Below are 21,079 nucleotides of genomic sequence, written 5' to 3'. Positions count from 1 at the left end.
ATGCTGGCGTTGGATTTTTGAATATTTGCACATCTGGTTACACTACATATTTTTTTTTTGGCTTTCAAGAGACGGTCATACTCTCTCACTTTTTGGTCAGTTTTTTTTTAAATTTCCACGTGAGCAGTTCTGCGGTCGGACGACCCTAAAATCTTTAAAGGATTTATGCCAAAAATTAGCCACGTTAATATAAAATAGAAACTAAACTAAACACAAAAAAGTGCATAACTAAGCAAAATAGAGTTTAACGCAAAACAACAACAATTACCACGAGTAAATTGTGAATTGAAAACGAAACTCTGAAGCACTGCAAATGCAATTGAATTTAGCATAGAGAGTAGGCGGCTCTTTAGATTTTGCAAAATAAGTGACAATTTTCCCGTGTGAATATATACATATATGTATATATATAATAATATTTATAAAAGAATTAAGCAACGAAAGAAACGTAAAGAGAGAAAAGAAATCGCATAAGCAGAGCGCTCCCGCCCTGACTCTCTTGTACTCTCTTGCTCTCTTTTATTCGGTGGCCACTTTCTTATTTGTGTATTGGATTGCGACAGAGCATTTGTGTGCCGCGCGTGTGTTTTGTGCTAGTGTGCGTGTGTGTAAGAGAGGGAGTGCAAAAATATTTTTGCCGCCTTTGCTTTGCTGTTATTCTGCACTTGTTGTTGTTGCTACCGGAGTGAAGAGGAGTGCCGAGAGGAGTGTTGGTGGAGTGGAGGAGAGTGAGAAGAAGGAATGTCTCAGAAATATCAACAATATCAACCGCTACCCACAACCAACGGGTCCGCCATGGACAATCCGGCCATGATTCAGAGCAGCAGCAGCGACTCCAGCAACGGTGGCAGCCACGAAAATGTTGCCAACTTGTCACCATCTGGCCCTGGTCATCGTTCTGGCCATGGGAGCATCCCAGTAACAGATTCCTCACAACAACTGATGCCCGCCTCTGATTCCGATAGCATAGAAGAGGAACAGCAACGCCTTCATGGCGGACGGACAATAGATTTGCATCATGCTGGCATTGGTGGCGGTGGAGTTGGCGGAGGTGGCGTTGCCTCAAGTGCACCCAGAAGTCTAAGTTCAGTTAGCCGCTCCGATTGGTTCACCGTGATCGTCTTGTGCTTTGTCAATCTCATCAACTACATGGATCGTTTCACCATTGCGGGTAAGTTCATGACCCCAGTTCAAGTCTAAGTGAGCAACCCACCCGCATCCCATTCAATTATTAGACCCTCATGACGTCAGATAAGAATAGAAAGAGAAAACACAAAATTCTTTTGACGTCAGTTTATCAGAGTATCTACTATATATAGTATATATCTCTCTTGCTTACTATGACTAATACTCAATTTGCATCTGAATCATGCGCTTCCAAAAAAGAAAGAGAACCAAAAAATGTTTTAAACAAGTGCAAAAATGTATTTAAATGAAATTTTTCCACTGATAAAAGTCAATCAATCAATTAATGATAAAAGAACTAACGAAATTTCGCATACTCGTGACTATTTGCATATATCTTATACATATATCGATAAGTCTCCTACAGTTCGACTTTTGACACATTTGAAAACTATAAATAAATCGTATGATCTTAAAGCTGAGAATTGTTAGACAGAGATAAATAAATAACAAACAAAAACAAATCGAAAAAAAATAATGACTACTCATCAGATCGTACGATATTTGTGGCTCGCTAATAACATGAATCATGTGCCATTTACGTAAATAAATAAAATAAACTGTAAAGGGAAGCAAAAAAAATAAAACTTGTTTATTTTGAAAACATATTACATGCGATTACATTGAAGATATCGATGGAGACATGAAGAGTGAGAGAGATGCACTTTAGTGTCTGGATATCTTCAATTTCTATATACAAAAACATTTAAAAAGAGTTTCACATTGCGTCTTGGCGAATTTTATGCAAAATAAACATTAATATCACGACATTGGAATCGCCGCCCCACAAGGTTATAAAGAAAAACCAACACAAAAAACACACAGAAGGCCAAAGCACAACTTTAATGAAAACTTCTCTATAATCATAAAGTCATACGATGTTTATGCCAAAAACAAACAACTGATTACATTACATATGAAATATGTAAACAAATTATGACCAATTGTTGGCATTCTTTACAAAGAGTTTGAAAATGATAAGAAGAGAGAATTTTCCATTGAAAGTCATATTCATTCATTCATTTATTTCATTTAAACTTATTACTAATTTTTCTCATTTGTGACTTTAATATTAAGAGTAAGAGTAAGTGTAGCTTATTGTGCTTGGTTTTTATCTTAAGTCATCGAGAATATTAGTTTAAAAACACATATAAATATATTTTCGAGAAATTCGAAAAAGATTTTTAATCCATTTTTTCCTTTTTCAACATGAAATGTATCAAGTTGAATACTTTTGATTTGGTTACTTCACTTTCTGTGTGATTTCCCTTTATAAAAACTAGATTCCAGAATGTGACATATACATATATGCATATCAGATGATAGTTGTAATCAGGATTTATAGACTGTGTATATGTTTATATAGAAACGGCAATCTTGTGACCAAAGTGAAACAATTATTGCAACTTAATGCCAGTTAATATATATCAGCTGATAAAATTACAATTATTTCGTTAAGCCCTTTCATGTCACCCCCCTCTTAATGGCAAAAGGGTAAAAAGGGAAATAAAAATCGTATGATTTTCGTTTTTTTAATCAGTTTCATGACGGGAAGTTGCTGGTTTATACAGTACAAAATAAGGCAGAAAAAACAAAAAGAGCGATAAAATGTATAAAATATATATAGTATATATCATACATTTATGTATCAACAAAAGTGATCCATATCCATCAGTCATACTCCTACATTATATATACCTTAATATGTATTTTTTGATTACTTTGAGGGCGTTTTGCCGTTTGAATCATCACATTTCGATATTTTGCCAATTAATTAACAATATTTGTTTATGTGTATGTATGTACCTGAAGGCAAAAACAAAATAACAAACGAAGTATTTCGAATACCCTTGAAAAATTACCTTTGGTTTCTACGAGCAGATTATTGTTTATTTTAACACTTTATTTTGCAAATACTTTACACACAATAAATAATTAAACTCTTGATTTTTATTTAAAATTTTTAGCAATTTGATAGGTTAAATAGTCTATATACCTTAATAAATGTTAACTATAACTAAATGTAAACTATTTAAACAAAGGACACCATTTTGATAGACAAATCTGTTTCCCTTCTGAAGAACGATTCTAAAAAAATTTGTGGAAGTCGCACCCAAAATCTCGTGTTTCTTTTTGTCAAATTTCTAGCCGTTTAAACATTATATCCATTTCCAATTCGTAACTTTATAAACTCGATAATCATCGGTTTTGAATACAACAAAAATGAACAATGTTAAAAAAAAAAAAAACTGCTAGAATATCAATCTATAAAACATATAGAGATCGAAGCTTTCACGGCTTCAATGACATTTCTTCTTAGATTAGATATTAATTAAGTCTAATTTATTTTTTGACTGAAAAACTCTTCCAACAACAATTGTTCGATTGGGTGCAAATTACAACTCAATGGTCATATATTCTTAACCCTGAATGGATATCTAAATTTTGGCTTTTACAAGTCATTTTGTTTTATCAGATGACCTGTTTATATGTATGATATAAAAAAAAAACAATATCGTTTTATTTTTACTAGTCCAAAAGGTAACTTATCCCCATAGACTCACGACCTACACCACAAATTGTTAGCTCCTCCCATTTGTTACAGTGAACGATAAAAGCAACTGACTAAATAAATATAAAAGGTATATATATATATATGTATGTATGCAATGCATATGGAATCTATCATACAGACAGTTAGTTGCAGCTACTTTCAGGGTTAATTTCACACTTTATTTATTTAGTAGAGAGATAGATAAGGTTATCTTATAATTATTCAACATTATGACACTATTTAAAGCCAACAATTTGAGTGCAGTCTGATTGCGTATATCTCTTGGGTAGGTGGCCGCGTGTGCAGGTGTTTTTATTTCTCTTTTTGGAGGCACGTGTCTAGAATTTGTTTAAATAATTTCATCGCAAAAGGCCTTGCTTTTTGTGTGTGTTTTTGGTTGGAAATTGATTTTGAATATTTGCAAAAACGTTTCTTGTTGTTGTTGTTGTTGTTATTGATTGCTGCTGCCGCCTCATTAACATTTTACTGTTAGCCAATTGTATTTCTTTTCGAATATCGCCTGATGTTTTTCCAAAAAGTCAAAGCCAAAAAGACGCAAGGCGTCAGTTCAATGACAATCAAATTCATGCAAATAATTATTATTTCAGGCCTCAAATTGGCCTTCTTTTTCTCTCCCAGCATACCCCGCCCTCCATTTCCCCCCTTTCAGTGAAAATTCATTCATAATCTTATATGATGATCTATAATTTACAAAGAACAACTTGAACTTTGTTCCCATTTGTCTACACGTATATCATTTGCCAATTTATTTTCGTCAATTTTTACATATAACCATAAAGCTATATAATATATATATATATGTACATATCTGTGCAGATTCCTAAAGCTTTTTTTGTATGTAGGTCTAAATGTTTTTTTTCTGTATTTTTCCTACGTAATTTTTTGGCCATTTTCCAAAAAGACCACCAAAAAAAAATATACATCAACTCTTTGAATTTAAATAAAATAATTGTTCTAGCTCAATTTTATTTTATTTTCCTTTTTTTCTCTTTTGTGTGGGTTTGTTGCATTTTTTGTTGTTGCTGCAAAGGCTTAAAAGGCTTTTGCTTAAAATGTACAAAACAACTAAAACAAATTGTTGACAAAAATCACGAGATATATATGTATGTATGTATTGGGAATGGGTGTATCTAATCTTTGAATTGAATTTTAAATTATTTCTCTCTTTCTCTTGACTTTCTTTTTTTGTTTTTTCATCTCATGTTTTGTGCAATCGAAAAAGACAGATAGAGAGAGAGAGATAGAAAAAAGTAGCAACAAAATTATCGTATGATTTCCAAAAACATTTAAAAATAAACAAATTCACTTGTTACTTTTCACTTAACGTTTTTAATGTTGTTTTTGCATAAATATTTTGTTAAATTTCCGCTTGACGTATTTTTTAGTGGCCAACAAAAAGCAAAACAAATAAAAAATGAAAAACTTTCCATTCCTTGGCCTTTTGCCTAGACATTTTACAATTTTAAGTTTGCTTGCAATTTAACGATTTACTTTTGGCCCAAAACAGAAACATTTACCATATCTTTTATTTATGAGAGATACATATATAAAAATATTACAAAATTGGTCGCCAATATATAGAAGGCCTCAAAAATGTCTAATCTACTGATGATTCTTAGCTGAAAAATTAAGTTTCAAATGCTACCAAGAATAATTTTCCAATAGACAGAACAAGTAAAGTCTAGGTTAAACGAACCGAGAACAAAAGAAACTGATCGGCAACGAATTGTATAAACTAGTCCAACAGGCATCTGGATTATATTAAAGTACAAACATACATACATATGTATACATGTATCGTTAATTCAAATTATGAATTGGAAATTCTTTGTGTAAACTGTTTATTGACGTAGCTTTAAACTGGCTCGTTTGATCGTTAAAGGTTCAACTTGCACTATTTATAATGAATGCATTTCAAACACAAAGCGATTCGTTTGATGTTGCAATAGTTTTTGCATTTTTGTCACCTTTTTTTTTACATTTTTCCTTAATGTATTTCTATGTCAACGAACTTACTGCAAATTGCATTAGAGACAAGGAACAGAAAATAAAAGAAAGGAAAGAAATGCAAATTTTGTTTGTGTTTCTTGACCTACAGCAAGCGAGTTTGGTTAAGATTTCATTATTTGCCGCCAAAAGAAAGTTTTTGCCACGAAACGAAAGTCAACTAATTTAACTATAGACAATTTTTCGATACTTTTTGAGCTGCTGCTGCTGACGTTGCAGCTTGTCGTATGACATGTGCGAATATATGAGAGATTTCAAGGCCAACGTCACCCAACATCAGAATCAGAATCACAATCACTTTTTGTTCCCCCATTCATGATAATGAGCGTTAACCTGGCCCAGACAGTGGTTCTACCCGAAGAGAGAGAAAGAGAGAGAGGCGACAGCGACAACAGGAAAAGAGAGCTGACAAAACTGGTTATCTCTAAATAAAAATTCTTGCCGGCTATGGCAAAAACAACTCATATGAGAAAAAGAGTCTCCCTCCACGCATACTATAAATAAGTCAACGGCGTTCCATTGCTGCAGTCAAACAAACACACCCCAGACATTAGTTAGAACAAGCAATCGACTGGCTCTTACCCTTTATCATTCTTAGTTACAACACGTTAAGGTCAATGAAGTAATCTCACTTAGAGATAATTCTTGAGTGCTTGTCTTTTAAGGGGAGATCGTAGATTATCACGACGCAGCAAATCGGGTCCGATAAACAACTTTTTAAAAGTGCAAATATTTGTATTTTAACATATTTTATCGTGACAATCGATCGCTCGACCCAAAAAAGGTCATTTATGACCGAGTTCTCTGCCCAGCCTCTGTTGGTAAAGAGGCACTACGTGGCCATCCTTGGTATTGGTATAATTGTTAAAAAGTAAAAAAAAAGGGCACGATGATTCGGCAATCCTGACACTCTTTCCGTATTACTGATCGATATTGAACGGCTCAATGGAACCTTAAGGGAGTTCGAACTGGATCCTTTGATTAACAGTCTTCAATTAACGTTTTTAAATCGAAGCAAAGGAAGAAAGCAAATGTTGACGAATTTTGGGCATTTTTTCCACGATAGTTTTGTTCAAATTTAGAAGAGATTCACATACCAAATTTATTGGGGCTAACTTTACATTGGGGTCTCTTTGTCTTCTCTCTCGTTTTCTCTATCTTCATATACCCGCATAAGCCGCATTGTTTTCTTTTTATAGGGTATGAAACACATCAGCAGCAGCAGCAAAAGCAAGCAAACAGCAACAAAATCGCGTGGCGTCCTCCTAACAATTACGTCACTAGCCAAACAAACGCTCCGATTGGTTGAAAAACATCGTACGATAAATTTCTCAAAAGGCAAACGTTGCGGCGGGGAGAGACCCAGAAAAACGGTGGAATGTAATTAAACAAAAAAAAAAAAAAACAAAACCCCGAGACGAACGAACCGAACCGCTGAATCACTTCGTGCCACGTTTCGCTTGGAGTTCGTTTAATAATGTTTTTTATTGTTGTTGTTGTTGTGTGCATTCGTTGTATAAACTTGTTGAGCTCATTTTAGCGTTGTTTAGGCCATTTGCCGGCCCCAAAATTCATCTCTCACTCTCTCTCAGCGTCTCTCTTTCTCTCTCAGTTGGGTCGCTAAAGGCCAATGTACGGTGAAGATTAGCAGTAAATATCATCGAAAAAGCATCAACAAAAAAAAAAGAAAAAACCTTAGCTTAGAAATCGTCACAAATACATAAAGACAGAACACTATAGGAAGTAGAAATAAACGTCAAACAGTTAATGTTATTATTATTGTCATCATTATTATTGACTGAGGTCATTTTTGGCTATATTGGTTATTCATTAATTGGCCTGCATATCCGCTTGATAAATGAAAAACGAATGGAAACTATCGTAAGACGTGCTCAATGAACGAGATGCAACCGTAACGGAAATCAAAAACTTGTCAGGCATAAAAATTGACGATAAAATGCCTCAAATTTTTGGTTTTTAGGCACGTCTACGACGTGTTTTTGGCTAAAACTTGAAAGTTTAACGAGAAAAAAAAAACAAAACTATTTGACCCGCAAAAACTTTATAGAAATGTGAAAAAAAGTGATGAATGAAATCAGAGAAATTCCCTAAACGACATCTCAAATTTAACCTCTTAAATTTTGATTTTCGAACGATTTTTCTTCCAAAATGACAGATTTTACCCTTCATAATCACTATCCAGATGCGTCACTGATAAAATAATGATGCCTTTTTATTCGTTTCATAAAAAAGATATATTTTTCGACCATAACTTCTAGATATTTCTCTAATTTAACTAACCATTAACTACCCATTAGCATAACTGGCTAAAAGTGTGCAAATTTTGTTAGTTCCGTCATCGCTTTAGTTTCGGCTTTTGCTTATGGCTAAAAAAAAAATTCGCAAAATAAATGAATATGTCAAGGTCTGACACGATCCTAGATCTCTCAATAAAGTGAAGGTTATAATCAGGTCTGAAAGTCTAACGATCCTAGATCTCTCAATAAAGTGAAGGTTGTAATTAAGTCTCAACGTCTAACGATTCTAGATCTCTACATTAACCTTCAGGTTATTATTATCACTTAAAATATCAAATTATTAATTTAATAGTATGATAACACTATGATGATTCATGTAATTTTTTTTTAGTTAGAAACTAATAGTTTTTAATGGCCCCTTATCATGATGAATAGGTTGTAGAGGTTTCTGTACCTAATCTAACTAAGATTTTGGGACTAATGAACTCGAAAGCACTGGGCTTGAACCTTTGGGGCATATGTGTGTCTGTTAATTTTGAGGTATTTTTTTTAATAGGAGTCATGCTAAATATTAAAATAAGAGTTTAATGCTAATTGTTAGACCATTACGTAAATCACATGAATGTACTCTATACCCCCATATGATATCTATGTGTGTGTGTGTGTTTGTTTGTCAATTAGCAAGCACTTAATATCATGCTGGGCTGTTTATCACGAGGTTTTTGCATTAACTAACTAACTAACTCTAATGTCTCTGTCTATCTGTTTTGCAGGAGTTCTTAAGGACGTGCAAGCCGACTTCTCCATTGGCAATGATAGTGCGGGTCTATTGCAAACCGCATTTGTCATATCGTATATGGTATGTGCCCCGGTTTTCGGATATCTGGGTGATCGTTATTCACGTCGCTGGATTATGGCTGTGGGTGTCGGATTGTGGTCGACAACAACTTTACTTGGATCATTTATGCAAAGTTTCGGATGGTTTATGACATTCCGTGCTCTGGTTGGCATTGGCGAGGCATCATATTCAACGATAGCACCAACAATCATATCGGATTTATTTATCCATGATATGCGTTCGAAAATGTTGGCCATGTTCTATTTTGCTATACCCGTCGGTTCCGGTTTGGGGTAAGTTTGATGACCTAAAAAAAAACCAAATAATTGCATTTGTTGTCTGTCTGTCTATAAACAGGGTCGAGAGCTTATCAATTGTTTGAGTACAATGTCTGGGTTCCGCCTTCATCTTCATCTACTATCTCTCGGCCCTCTAGATTGTTCACACTCTTCTCTCTCTCTTTGTTCAGTGATTATCAACTCTTGGCAACTAACATTCGATCAGGGCAAAGTTTCGAATTCCGTTCCATTATGAAAAGAAAAATATCTCATCATCAACATCATTGAACGAAGAGACGTGAGAAAAGTCGCGTGACTTTAAAAAACAAAAAATTTATTTGATTATTTTTAGAAATGAAATGTAATGAAATTTAATTCAATTAAACCCACAAGATTGGCCTGACCCCGCCCCCTTTAATTGATGTTGATGATTGAAATTTATGCAATTATCTGTCAATGCAACATACGATCGAAAACAAAAATAAGACCAAAGAGTCAACTAATCAAAGTTTTACCTCCTTTTCTTTCGCCCTCTCCTCTTTTCAGTTATATTGTGGGCTCAAAGACAGCCGTCTTGGCTCAGAATTGGCGTTGGGCTCTCCGGGTTACACCAATTTTGGGCATGGCCGCTGTATTCCTCATTTTCCTGATTAAGGATCCGGAGCGTGGTGAAAGTGAAGGATCACACAATCTGGGAGCAACAACCTATGCACAGGATATCAAGGATTTGGTCAAGAATCGTTCGTTTATGCTGTCAACAGCTGGTTTCACCTGTGTGGCCTTTGTAACTGGAGCTTTGGCGTGGTGGGGACCTTCGTTCATTCATTCGGGCATGAAAATGCAACCAGGAAATGAACATCTAGTATTAGATGAGTAAGTAGTAAAACATAATATCTAGACATAATTTTTTGTAAACCCCATGCAAAAAGGATACAGATTTTCATCATGATCAGTTTTAGTAAAAGATCCGATTCGTCCGTCTAACTGGCTTAACTGCTCTCAACTGCTAACTTACACGGTAATAATTTCTGCAGATTAATGGTAATCAGCTGTTTAGGAAGTTGAATTAAGAATTTAAGGCTCGTTCAGTGTAAAAGTACAGTTTGTTTCTGCTAATGAACTGTAGTAATGATCTTAAAGTTCTTAAAATGTGCTTTAACTGTAATAATTTAAAAAAAAAAACTTTCTTGACTTAAATTAACGATCTATTAGACTATAATAGCGAGAAAATTCCGTTTCTTTCTCGGTCTTAACAGTATTTAACTGTTATACTGATCTTAAAGCTCTTTCGTATGATCAGCCTTAGATCATAGCTTTTTCTAGAAAGGAATTCTTGAAAAAGTAATTAAATATTAGGCAAATAAAAACAACAAACCTTTTAAATACAGAACTGAAGTTTAAAGTTTTTTATTCTGAAGTCTAAAATTACCGTTTATTGATAAATAAGTTTATAACACTACAAAGTGTTGTACTGTTAGCCCTAACCAAAAGCTCTCTTGCTCATAAGTTAGCTTTAGCAGGATCTAAAGATTGTATAAGCTGAGTCAAAGTTTTGTTTAGTTATTATACCGATCAAACCTTTTGCAAGGGTAATTACTTCTTCGGCTTGGACGAAGATTCAATTCTCTCTTTAGGTTTCCATTGGCTCTTATACTCTCTATCTCGCTCTCTCTGTGCATTTTGGCTATCAAAACTTATGCGTTACGTTTATGTGTGTTTTTTATCGAAAAGCATTTCGTATATATTTGGTCTGGTGGCCATGACAGCTGGCCTAATTGGAGTCCCTCTGGGCTCCATATTGTCTCAACGTTTGCGTGGTCGGATCGAGAACTGTGATCCCTATATCTGTGCCGGAGGACTTTTAGTATCAGCGCCCATGGTATTTTTCGCCTTGGTTGTGCCACGAGTCAGTGGCAGTTTGTGTTTCATGTTTGTGTTTATAGCACAAGTGACTTTGAATCTTTGCTGGGCCATTGTGGCGGATATGTTGCTGGTAAGCACCAAAGAAAAATAAAACCAAGAAGCAAACCGCTAATAGCAGCAGCAGCAGCAAGAACAACAACAACAAAAAACAAATATTTGCCGCATCATGAGAGTTAAAGCCAAATGCCAAATGAAGCCAACGTTGAATTGATTTTGATTGCTCTAATTACTTGTAACCATTTTGTTAATTTGGCTTAGCTAACCTTAATTTTTTGGCTCGTTCATCTATCTATTTAGTGTTGCATTCAATTTTGGTGCCATTACAATGGTCGCGGGCCTGATTGGCGTGCCGCTGGGTTCATTTCTGTCGCAAGTTCTTATCAAACGCTATCCAACCGCCGATCCTGTGATATGCGCCGCTGGTTTACTCATTAGCGCACCGCTGCTGACATTCGCCTGTATTATGGTCACCGACAATTCGGTGGCCACATATTTATTAATATTTTTTGGCCAATTGGCATTAAATTTAAATTGGGCAGTTGTTGCGGACATTTTGCTGGTAAGCACCTTCTCTCTCTCACACACGCTTTTTTGTTAATACCTTTTTGGCTATTTTAATATTTAATTTATTGTTTAATGCACATTTGTACAAAATGAAATTAATTTACACAAATTGTTGTTAACTAAATGCATATATTAATTTTTACTGTTATAATGAGTCATACACACACATACAAGCACTTCATAATTATACAGCTGTGAAAAGGGTGAAACTTTGCCCCTCAAAGTATGCAATAGGCTGAAAAAGCACTCTTCGTATGCCTTAGAACTTCAAAATTGTTAAAAAGCAATGTTTATTGACAGGACATCTCAAAAGTTGTTCATATGCGAATTTTTGGACAGCTTATTGCATACTTTAGGGGGCAAAGTTTCCCCCAATTTCGCCAGCTATAGATTCGCCACTGCTTATACATACACAAACTCATACCTAAAATAGGGTGTGGCCATTCTCATGCAATATATATTTAAATTTGATCATTATTTATGTTCCACCCCCGTAAAAAAGAAGATACTTTCATCCGTACTTACTTACAACTCAACTGGTTGGGGAGGTTGCAGCACCACTAACTCCATACAACCACCATCCACCCCCAGGGTGCAATCATCCACATTTCCTTTTGCAATAAACTTGCTCATCCACCATTCAGCAGGGTATCCCCCCTGCCCAGTGGGGTTTACTCCCCTTCAAGCAAAAAATTACATTACCACATTTCAACGCATAATGCTTCAAATGAAATGAAATTCCTTCATCTCAATCTCCAACTGGTACATCAGCAGATAGCCTCTTTTAACTTTTGGGTGGGTTTTTTTTAATTTTGTTTACATTGCCCAGTCACGTTTAGTTTTGATAACCACTGCAGGGGTATTTGGTTGGGTTGTGCTACTCGACTCGCCTGATAGGAGGCAGTTAGCTCTTGAATCAAGTGTCACTAAATTACACTCAAGTAGACTCAATGGTGTGGACTACTGTGAAAGTTTATAAATATCAAGAATATCATTTGCGTAATGTCAACTGGTGAGGGTTAGCTTTCATAATTAACAAGAAAAACGGTCGATAAACATCACTTTTGTAAGATAAGCTTTTACATTTCGTTTGAATTTTCACTTGAGATACCAAAAACCACTGTTTGATTCAATAAAAGTCTAGAATTTCAGTCTCCAAAGAATCTTTGAAAAGGTTCGACTTGCAATCTAAAAAGAAGGCTTATGCTTGGGCTATATAGCTATATTAGGTTATGTTTTATTAATTAGGCTAGGATTCATTACTAGGGTTAGGTTTTCTTCTTATTTTTAAAATATTTATCGATAAAGTTAACTTCGTAGGATAAGATACCATATTTGTTCAAAATTTCACCATGGAAGGACCAAAACTACAATTTGAGCCTAGAATATCAGTCCAGAAAGAAACTTTCATAAGGTTATATGATTGATGGTTGATAAAAATAATACCCTTATGGTTAGCACTGATAATTTTGAAGGATGTCAGTTTGTTTAAACTAAAAAAAAATACTAGTTAAAGTTGGTTTATGTTCTATTAGTGAGCTTAGGTTTCATTAGTAAGGTTAGGTTTTCTTATATTCAAATATATTTATCGATCAAGTTAAATTTTTAGGATTAGGTATAATATTTGCTTAAAATTTCAGTTTGAACTTAAGTCACATTTCATAGAAGCCTCTAGAATATCGATTTTAAATGTTTATTTGTGAGAAAAGATTTCATTTAAAAAGATTCTCAAGGATCAGCAAATGTTATTTAGAATAGTTTATTGTTGAGAATAACAGTCGGAACGTTTTTCTTCCAAGTATCGTTAGAGGTCATAGGTTAAGGTTATTTGAGATAAAACTAGATAATCTTTACTTCGCTTAGACAAAGTTTCAGAGTTCTTAAACATTTTAGTTGATAAAAGTCCCTTAAACGATTTCAAGACATTTCTTAATAAATGAGGAAGCAGTTCCTAATTCTGTAGTAGTCCAAATTGTAGGCAAAACATTTCACTTTTTGTTGAAAAAAAAGATAAGCTAAATTGTGTTTTTTATTTTCCCTCTCATTATTATCTCGGTTTTCGTGTATAGTATAGTAGAACAGCTGATTTCCATTAATAGCATGACAAATGTCGTTCAAGACACGTCAGAAAACAAATAGAACTTAAACATTTGCGAATTGCGTGTATTTCTTTTTTAAATTTTATTTGGCTCTATTTTTGTCAACGCGTCAGTTCCGTTTTTTTTTTTGGTTTTGTTTTTTGGGGCCTTGTCAAACGGTTTTTTGTAGCATTGGTCAAAACGCATAGACAAACAGAAAAAGTAGCAGTAGCAGCAAAAACAAAATTTCGTCACAAAAATAAACCATTTCAATTTCCAAACCGGGGGATTATCTAATCGCTAAACAAATATATACCTACATACATATATAGTTCCCTAGTTGGAGAGAAGGTGGCGTTACTTTTAATTACCCTGATAGAATTTATGATAAGGAAATTTGATTATATGATATCTATTTGTATATGAGATTTTCAATTGACGTAACTAAAGAGATAGATATATATATTTAGGTGAGTAAATTGGTAGATAGTTTTCATACTGCATCTCATAACATTTGAATTATAACAGTAAAATTTACTATATGCATTCAGCTAAATACATATATACCTAAAAGTAGTTTGAAAATTTTGATTTTGCAAAAATCTGTGCCCCCTCCACACACAATCAACAAAAAGCAGTGCGGCGTAGGCGGCGGTTGCGTTTGAATATAGAACTGTTCCCAGCTGCTAGCCAAAGAAGTGTTCCCACGGCTTTTGTTTGCTACGCACACTACGTTGCGCGCTTACGTTGTGTTACGTTAAGTGGCTCCATCTAGAAAAAGCTTTTTTAAAAACAATTGTTGATTGTGTGTTTTGGCGCTCAAATTGAATTTCTTTTTAATTGCCTTAATTTCATTTCATTTAATTTAGTTTACGTTTTTGCACTTGGCTTTGGCTTTACTCACAATTATCACTTATTGCTGTTGTTGTTGTTGTTGTTGTTATTTATGTTGTTCTATTTGTTGTTGCTGGTAACTCTTGCTTGTTTTATTGATAAGACTTGTGTTTTAGACTAAACTAATATATATAATGTTGAATTCTTTTTGCGTCTACAGTATGTTGTTGTGCCCACACGACGTTCCACAGCGGAAGCCTTCCAAATTCTCATATCCCATGCTCTGGGCGATGCCGGCAGTCCGTATCTCGTGGGTGTGGTAAGTAAAATTTATAAATTATATTCTTAAATAAATGTTTGCTATTTTTTTTTTTGTGGATTTTCTTATCTTTAGATATCCGAGAGCATTATGAAACATTTGCGCGCACATCCGCAAAATTTGGGTCTACAGGGTGAATTGCAAAGTCTCTCTCTAGTCTCGGAGAATCTCACACTCAGCAGCAGCAGTACGGAGAGTATATTGGATACGGTTACCGAAACGGTTACAGATGCCATGCAAATGATACAAAACAATGTCACAGCCGCGGCGGCAGCAGCCCTGAGCAGTAAACCAGAACAGGTAAGAGAAATTTACTCAAATTCCATATGAAATTCTTATTGAAACCCAAAATTTTCTCCGTTTTCAGGAATCGGATCTGATAGAATTCCAGGGCCTGCAATATGCATTATTCTCCACAAGTTTTGTGGAAGTGCTGGGAGGCATATTCTTCTTATTCACAGCCTGTTTTGTACTCAAGGACAAGTATAATGCCGCTCGTGCCACTTTAGGTAAGGAAAATCTTAGGGAAATCTTTGAGACAAATTGGTTTTCTAGAACATTTTTTGTTTTTCAACTTTGCTCTCAGGGCACGATTTGAGAGTTGGCACTGCCAAGAAAGATATAGAATCCTTGGATTCGGATTGTTTGGTCATGTGCACTGACATTGCTTTAAATGAACGTTGAGTGATTTCAATTGAAATCTAAATTTGTTTAAAGCTCTCTGTTATGTTGGCCATAATTTTCGGGTATGTGGGCTTTACCAAACAATTTAATGCATTCTGTTGTTGTTTGTTTTCTTCGTACTAATATGAGAATGTTTTAAATGTGCCGCAAAATAAAGCCTTCATCTTCAAAATCATTTGCTCAACTTGTTTGTGCGTTATTTAGCTTTTGTTTTTTAAACAATTTATAAGATTTAACAACTTTATATTTATATGATTTACTTTATGTTTGCATTGCAGGAACTGCCATTCAACAGGATGAAGCACATAGTCGCAATCAAATTGCCTAATACCAACCGATCCATGAAGTTTTTCTCTACACTCAGAGTAATGAAGGCATTTTGAGTGATTTGTTATTGACTGAAAATCATCTTTAAATTTAATTTATGCCACAAGCCACAATGCACACCTCAGCCACACATACACACACACACACACATTTAGTAGGAAGAACGACAATTACTCAGCATATTTGCATACATATTTATACATAAACAAATGTAAATGTGTATATAGATATATTTTATGGTTCCTATTGGAAAAAAAAAACAAATAAGCACACAATTACACACACACACACACACTTACACATCATAGAAGATATACATACCTACATCGAGTTATGTAAATATATAAATATTGCACACCCATATACACAATCATACTCAAGTCATAATATATATATATATACATATATATTTCTAATGTTTTACTTTAATTCTATAATTATATTAGCCATGGTATTTCTTTTAAACCCTAAAAATATATGAATCTCCATTTCATATGCTATGTCATAACTGAACAATTCATCGTTTGGCATAGATTATCTCAGGCAACAAAAACGGATTATGGATTATGAAATGTTTGATTCAATGTATTTTTTAGGATATGATTTGTAAATATATATTTTATTTGGTCCTCTATACATATATAAATAAGATGCAACTGTAATTTTTAACTATAAGTGTAGTTAGTTTAACAAATTTCAAAAGCAAAATGCTACTTTAATAAGGATTATCCTAAAAATATACATAAATAACAAGCAGCATTAATATTACATAAAATATTTTGGAATACCGTTAGCCAATGTCCAATGTTAGCCTCTTCGTTGATATGAAAGCGACAAAAAGACTGCGTTTAATCAAAAAGAAAACTAGTAAAAAGGAAAAGCAAGAAAATGAAATGTGTAATGTCAAGCGAAAATATAATAATTACTATATAGTAAATAGTTGAAATAATGATTAACTAAATTATATTTTGGGCAATAAAACAAATATGTTTTTTTTTTCAAAACAAAAATATCTTCTTCATTTATTGAGCTTAATTCAAATAGAAACTTAACCTGAGTGCAAGGTTTCTTATAAAATAATCGCCAAGCCGAGTCGTATGAAACTAGCCAATCCAAATTTACTAATTTTAAATGCTGATAAGAAAAGTAATGTGGCAGATAAAGCAATATGCTGCAAGCAATTATATATGACTATAAAAATTTCAAAGCGAATCACTTTATTATCAATTAAGATTATGAGCAAAGGAAATGGAACGGCATCACATTGATGTTTTTTTCATTTTTCAACAGGATCACAGAACGATGGTTTGGATTAACCTTTCTTATCTCTAAAAATTGTGCAATTTCTTAGCAGTTTCGATGCTCATTTTTTTCCATGGCGTCAATAAATCTTACATACATATGTATTACTCATAGACTTTTAGAGATAAGAATTGCGAATACATGATGGAACATGAATTTTTAGAAGAATGTCTTGTTGCCATGCCGCCTACCTGTTGTCGAGTTAAATTTGGCACTATACAGTTGACGGCAGAAGTATTTGGACATGGCGTATTTGGATAAATGATGGTAGAACAATAAACTTAAACAGTAAAGTAAAACGGGAGGACAAAACAATGCTTTAAGATGACGAAAATAGGGAATTGTAAATAGAAATGTTGGCACCTTATGGAAAAACCTAAGGAATGAAAGAGATGGAAGATATAGAAAGGTGCTTTAATTAACGATTGGATAGCTCTATCAATTTTTACTCAAGTTTGGTTTTAGGTAACTCGATCGATGCAGCATTAATTATTTTCTTTTGTAGTTAAGAAAGAAGTATTATATAACTATATACTGTACAACTGTACAGTGTTAAAACACGCCATAAAAATTAAAGATTTTAAAAAAGTAAGTACATAATGTATATAATAATATAACCCCCAAAATAAGCAGATTTATTTAGCCCTAAGACCGGTCATTCCACTATTTATATCTTAGCAAAAGGACTACAAAAATTGTGATCAGGACTGCAAATACATTCATATTCACACATATGTACATACATACATACATATGTACATTGTACAGGCGAGGAAAATTTTTCCTAGACTGTATAGAGCTGAAGTTCAGCATACTTTGGATGCAGCTAGATCGGATGACGATATCATTTAGCTCCCATAGAAAGTATTCATAAAGTATAAAGTTTTAGATAACACAATAAACATTGAAATTTTCGTAACTATTTCTTCTTATATATATCTTCTTGATATTTTTGGTCTTAACCATCTAAAAAAGACACAAATTCTTTAAAGATTCTAATTAGAGTCTTATCACCTTTGTTTACTCTGCCACAGAATTTGCATATAGACAGTTATAAAATCCACTCATACATATATTATTTCCAAAATAATTATTTATTATAGTACGACTTTCAGGAACATAATAACTATTGTGATCCTCTCGTTTTTAAGTCTTACAATTCATTTTACACAGTTTGATTGGGCGATCTTAAAAAAGGGATAGATCTTGGCTTAAATTACGAACTCGTATTAAATGATGGCTCAATATGAATTTGTTGCCAATAAAAATAGAAAGGGTTTTTAGTGTTTGCTATATAAGATAAGAATATAAACATAGATTAAAGGTCGACAATTTTATCAAAAAAAATTTTATGTTGAAAACCTTATATTATTTATCCATATATAAAAAGTTTGTAGATAAGCATGCGATAAAGAATGATTGGAAAACTCCGAAAAGAACGAAAAGAAAACGTAAAAAGACTTTATTTACAACAAGTTTGCGTTTTTATCAGGAATCCCTTAATTTTCCTCATATTTTCTCTATTTTTAATTTTGAATAGGAATACCACTACAATGCATATGTACGAAAATGGAACGCAAAACAAGAAAATGCTGAATAAGTTCCGGGTAGTATAACACACATCCCATAACTTTAAGTACATTGTGACCCCGATTCAATCCACACTAGCCACTTGTCATATAATGGACTTCCTATACCTGGAGTAAGCACTTTAACGCTTCACCCAATACTAACTTCGTAAGCACTTTTCTGACTTCACCGGAAGAGCGACCTACTTCCAAGATCGGCCACAGTACGATTTTAATAGACATTGATCAGCCCCCTTGATGTATATTTAAGGCCCCGATCGCTGGAGGAAAGGCAGTCTAAGTCTTAGTGTTGGTGTAACCTCGGAACCAGAAGTACAATCAAGTGATTAATAAACGAACTATAAAGTTAAATCGAAACTTCTGAGTAATTAGTTTCATGGTAAATTAGTGAGTCTTGTGTGTCATCTTCCGAAGGATCATAGTAGCGCCACAGCCCGACACGGAGTCTCGTAAAAAAGACTCCTAACGTACGTACATAGTACATATACAAAAAGATATGAATATCAATGCATATTTAATAAAAATATTTCTTTTCAATTTCCATCTCGAATCACATAGTTTTAAATCCGATCTTTATTTCTTTACTCGATCAAAATAATCAAGTTTTCACTTTAATCAGATTCGACTGTAAATATTTTTCAATCATAGAGACTCCTTAACTCCACACAGAAAATAATGAGTTTAACATTTTTATAAAACAACAACCGATACAAAAATTTCAACTCCTATCTGGTGAGGTTATTTTCTACATTTGAAAAAGTATATATGTATGTATGTACATATGTATGTATGTGTGTATAGGTGAGATCAAAGGATCTTATTCTAATGCTAAACACGATCCCTGAAAGGTCACGTCCCAACGGTAAAGGATAAATCAATTTTTGATCCTACTTCCGCTGTTCATTAGATGTTTTCTGTTTTCTCGTCTTTTCTACGAATGTATAAACCTGTTTTGTCGTTTTAAATTTAACCTTATAGTTCACTTATGTATTTTATTGTAATTATTGAAAAATTGTTATAAAATTACTCTATCTAAAACAATTACAATGTTTAATCTTAAGCAGTAAGTGTTTGCCAATAGAAACTCTTATGAAAATGTAAACATTAAAGTCTTTACTACTTACTTAGATTTGTTCCTTATTTAAAGTTTTTGCTCTTTACAATTTCAATTGAACCAATTTGTAAGTCTACATGACACTGAACTCCACACACCGGTCTATACCCGTGATGAATTTCTAATCAATTCCTATAAATTTTTTAAGTACAAAGTGTATTATTCTGTTTTGTTCGCATTCTTTATAAGCGAAATTCTATCTCAGGTCACACTCCAGAGATAATACAAGAGGTACTAGGGATAGCAGCAGGAGAAAAGGACACAGTGTGAAAATATGCATAACTTACCACAAGTTAATATACTTAGTTATTATCTCATTGACCGGAATAAAACAGATTTTATCTATTTACTAAGACTATTCTACATATAGAATATGATTAATCAAATTAAAAAGATGATTTGAAACAAGATCATTGTGTCTCACCTTTCACTATTTTGTCAACTCATCTTTGTTGTTCCATTGATCTAAGCAATGATAGCGACTTTCATAGTCACTGATTTTGTACTAGAAGCTTACTAATACACATAACAAAAACTACCTAACAAAGTCTATTGGCAATTAACCAAATTTCCGAAATCTCACATGTCCCTCCGACCCTAATGACACAATACACAATATTTGTATGCAAAAAGAATTAAGTATTAAAATTTCGCATTTCCATTCTTTTTCTATCTATCTCATTGATCAAAGATACACCTTTGTCAAAATACTTATGCCAGCTATTGTAAGTATCAATTTTCCATCCACCGTCAATCAATGCAGTAGATTGATGAGCTTTCATGTGAAAGCTTTATATAACTCAAACAAGTGGGTGGTCACTTAGATGCAGGTCGCAGGATTTTAATTGCAGCTACTGGACCATAGTTAAAAATAAACTTTAGAGGCAACAGCAACCAATAAACGGAAGTGACAAAAAAAAAAAAAAACCAACAACAACAAAAGTACGCACAAAATTTAAAACCCAAAAAAAAAAAATTTAAGTGCGTAGAAAAAATCTAAAGTAAGACTTTAACTAACTTCCCTCGTCCACAATTCAAATCTTTAATCATCATATTAGAATGTTGCTTGTGAATTAAAACAGTAATTTGCACAACGTTTTCTTATCTTTTTAAACGCAAAAACAAAAACAGAAAATGTTCAGAATATTATTTTCTAGATTGCTCTCGTTCAGTTGTCGTTCAGAAACGTAACGAGTGAGTCCAA

The 21,079-nt window shown here is 33.6% G+C and overlaps 1 protein-coding gene across 2 annotated transcripts; it reads left to right on the top strand.

Annotated features, from left to right (window-relative positions):
- Positions 1-100: 100 nt before the first annotated feature.
- On the top strand, positions 101-16,108 carry LOC6640320 (protein spinster). 2 transcript variants are annotated; one of them, XM_047010145.1, is made up of 8 exons: positions 101-1,171; positions 8,799-9,156; positions 9,688-10,014; positions 11,362-11,623; positions 14,761-14,859; positions 14,935-15,159; positions 15,227-15,368; positions 15,822-16,108. In XM_047010145.1, exons 1-8 carry the CDS (start codon positions 742-744, stop codon positions 15,869-15,871), a joined length of 1,893 nt encoding a protein of 630 aa, XP_046866101.1. In that variant the 5' UTR covers positions 101-741; the 3' UTR covers positions 15,872-16,108. The 2 variants fall into 2 exon arrangements, with proteins under 2 accessions (XP_046866101.1, XP_002063360.2); XM_002063324.4 differs by lacking the exon at positions 11,362-11,623 and adding an exon at positions 10,873-11,134.
- The last annotated feature ends 4,971 nt before the right edge of the window (positions 16,109-21,079 follow it).

This window comes from Drosophila willistoni (genome assembly GCF_018902025.1).
Source record: "Drosophila willistoni isolate 14030-0811.24 chromosome 2L unlocalized genomic scaffold, UCI_dwil_1.1 Seg196, whole genome shotgun sequence".
Classification (NCBI taxonomy): Eukaryota; Metazoa; Arthropoda; class Insecta; order Diptera; family Drosophilidae; genus Drosophila; species Drosophila willistoni.
This window is presented reverse-complemented; position numbering and strand designations above follow the sequence as displayed.